The 3,058-nt window shown below is 40.5% G+C and overlaps 1 protein-coding gene across 1 annotated transcript; it reads right to left on the bottom strand.

The window, feature by feature from the left end:
- Nucleotides 1–236: 236 nt before the first annotated feature.
- LOC126336354 (ankyrin-3-like) lies at nt 237–2,648 on the bottom strand. Its single transcript, XM_049999942.1, has one exon. The coding sequence runs from the start codon at nt 2,367–2,369 to the stop codon at nt 966–968; it is 1,404 nt and encodes a 467-aa protein (XP_049855899.1). The 5' UTR covers nt 2,370–2,648; the 3' UTR covers nt 237–965.
- Between the last annotated feature and the right edge of the window lie 410 nt (nt 2,649–3,058).

Raw genomic sequence — 3,058 nt, 5'->3', positions numbered from 1 at the left:
AGATACAAATTCATTTTTCTATCGACTAACTCATGTTGCCATAAATTTTTTCTCACATGCACAGCATTAATTTCTAATTATTTAAAACATTTGATCTGTTAATTTGCTTTTGTGAAGTGAGATAAATCAGTTTGCACTGTTATGAAAAGGCAATAGCTACAGCTGAAGTCTACAATATTCTCATTTGGTACCAATTCTCCAAAGATCATAGAAACATAAAAGATAGCGTGGAAATTTTACAGCAATTCTTGAAAGACTTTATTCAATTATTACAAAAATGAGAATAATAAGATAAATATGGCTTATAAATGTCAATGACTGTGCAGCACCTCATACTCTTATTTGAATACACAGAATGTATTTTTATTATTTTCAAATAGATATTAAGCATGAAACTTTATAAAATTTGAAATGTCAACATTATGAACACATTTACCACAGTTAATGGAGGGAATAACTCTTGCTTTGGAATAACTCTTGCATTGTTCAGAAAATCACAAGGCTTGTGAGCATTCAAAGAAATAGCTAGCTTACAGAGTATTTTCACATTCTTTTAACATTAAGTTGAGAATGAACATAAAAATTACAGAAGTAAGAGACAGGGTTTTATCAGTTCCCCTGAGAAACCATTAAGAACATTTACACACAAGTATAGACTTTTGAACTTCTGAAATGCTTTACGTTAGGGGTTACTATTTATGCAAAACTCAATAACATTGGTTTTCAGTGACTCATCACTAGAATTAAGTAAAAGATAACATTTAAACAACTCAAATACACGTAGATTGTAATTACACTGTGATACAATTTTATCTTCAGTGAAAAAGTTATGATGAGTACTTTGCTGCTGATAACACTAAAATATCTTTTGTCACTGTAAAAAAAGTTCACAAAATTATTATAATGTTACATGAATTTTATCTACTTTTGTCAAACCATTCACTGAGCAATAACCAAGTACTCTACTACAAATCAGAAAACAATTTACATACAGCGTAAAATCGATTTTCTGAAGCTATATGTGTCAGAGTTTCTTTATTTACATTTTTGCAATTTTTTATGGCATGATATTCTGCACATTTTATGTTATTCAATTCACTCAGCTCTTTTAGCACTTTCTTGTCCTTTCTCCTGATTCTAGTAAACATACGTTCAATCAGTTTTAGAGTCTCTTGAACTTCTTTTCTTCCACTTTTTTGGGCGAAACGTAACGGCGTTTTTTTGCCAGTTTTGGTGCTTGCATTGTACACTGCACCATGTTGCAATAAGACGCATAATATTTCGTGATGCCCAAATTTTGCTGCATAATGTAGAGGAGTATTACCATTGCTGTTGCTCAAATTAATAGCCGCCCCATTTTTAAGCAAAACATTAACAACGCCTAAGTGTCCTTTCCAAGACGCATACGTAAGTGGTGTATCATACTTGACGCTTCTGCTGTTGACCGGTGCTCCTTCCTGAATACATCTTTCAACTTCAGCACACTTGGCTTTTCTCACAGCTTCGAACAGGTTTTCGATAGCAAGCAATAAAGCATTTACATCCTTGTTCCCTTTTATCGCGGCAATCTGCGAAACAGTCATGATACGAAAGTAGTATTTGGTTGTCACATCATAATATGCACCATTCTCTAATAAGCATCTAGCTACTACTGGATCGCCATACTTCACAGTTAGGTGCAGTGCGGTTTCACCTCTGCTACCCTTTGCATTTACATCTGCTCCGCTTTCAATGAGAACTTTCACGGTATTCAGTTTGGAATCCTGCGCACGAGCACACGAGTGTCCTGACAACGTAAAAGGGACGTCGTTGGAACCCTCATCTGCTGCAAAGTGAAGTGGCGTCCAGTTTTTGCGATCAGCTGCATTAACTTCGGATCCTTTTGCCAAAAGATATTTAACTACTTCGACACGCCAGTAATCTGCTGCGAAATGCAGGGGTGTAGCCCGTTTGCGTGTCCTCGCATCTACTTGAGCACCCCTGGCGGTAAGAATCTTTATGACGTCCACACTACCCACGTAAGCTGCGCTATGCAGTGGTGTCCACATTCGTAAGTCAGTGACATTAACGCCTGCTCTGTTTCTGATCAAGATGTTAACTACATCGGTGAAATTATTCTCTGCAGCAAGGTGCAAGGGTGTTCTTCCAGCTTTGTCCCTCGCATTCGTGTTAGCACCTTCCGCAATCAACAGCCTAGCGGTTTCAGCTGGGTATAAGCTGTATGCTGCGTTATGTAGAGGGGTCCATCTCTCAATATCTCTCACATTCACATCTGCTCCACTGTTTATCAGAATCCGACTTACTGCGGTTTGTCTGTTTTGTATGGACAAATGCAAAGGGGTGAAGCCTCCCACATGCTTTGCATTCATCGCGGCCTTGTTCTGGATCAACAGCTTTGTTACGTTAACATTTCCCTTTTCGGCTGCGAAATGCAACGGCGTATAACGGTACGAATTTTTCACATTTACAGCAGCTCCGTTTGCTACGAGAAATCTGGCCACGTCTTCAGAATTCTGCGCCACAGCAGAAAGTAAAGGGGTGACATTTTTGTCGTCCTCGGCATTCACGTCTGCACCAGCGGAAACTAACGCCTTCACTACGCACAGACGGCCGTTCTCTGCGGCAACATGCAGTGGAGCCACTCTCGAAGTAGTCTTGGCGTTCACGTTAGCGCCAGCAGTGATCAAACTGAACACGAGATTTGGGTCAGCGTGTTTGGCTGCTAAATGTAACGGCGTCATGCCCACCTCCCGTTTGCCCAACGGCGTAACGCAACACCCCTGTGCATCTACATTGCAGCCCCTTGCGATAAGCAAATTAAGAATGTCCAAATGGCCTTGTTCCGCAGCTATGTGGACCGGTCGTATCTTGAAATAATCTGCACCTTCGACGTCTGCTCCTTTTTCTAGCATTTCCGTCACACCTTGCAAATTGCCGGTTCTTACCGCAGCGTGGAGCGATCTTATGCTGTCGCTCGCGTACATGGTTCAGTGTCGCGAACACCAACGCGGAGAAAAACTGCACTCACACAGACGCGCACCTCTTACTGTACAACGCA

The sequence above is a fragment of the Schistocerca gregaria genome, chromosome 2 (assembly GCF_023897955.1).
Source record: "Schistocerca gregaria isolate iqSchGreg1 chromosome 2, iqSchGreg1.2, whole genome shotgun sequence".
Lineage (NCBI taxonomy): Eukaryota > Metazoa > Arthropoda > Insecta > Orthoptera > Acrididae > Schistocerca > Schistocerca gregaria.
The sequence above is the reverse complement of the archived record's forward strand: the minus strand, read 5'-3'. Positions and strand labels throughout refer to the sequence as shown.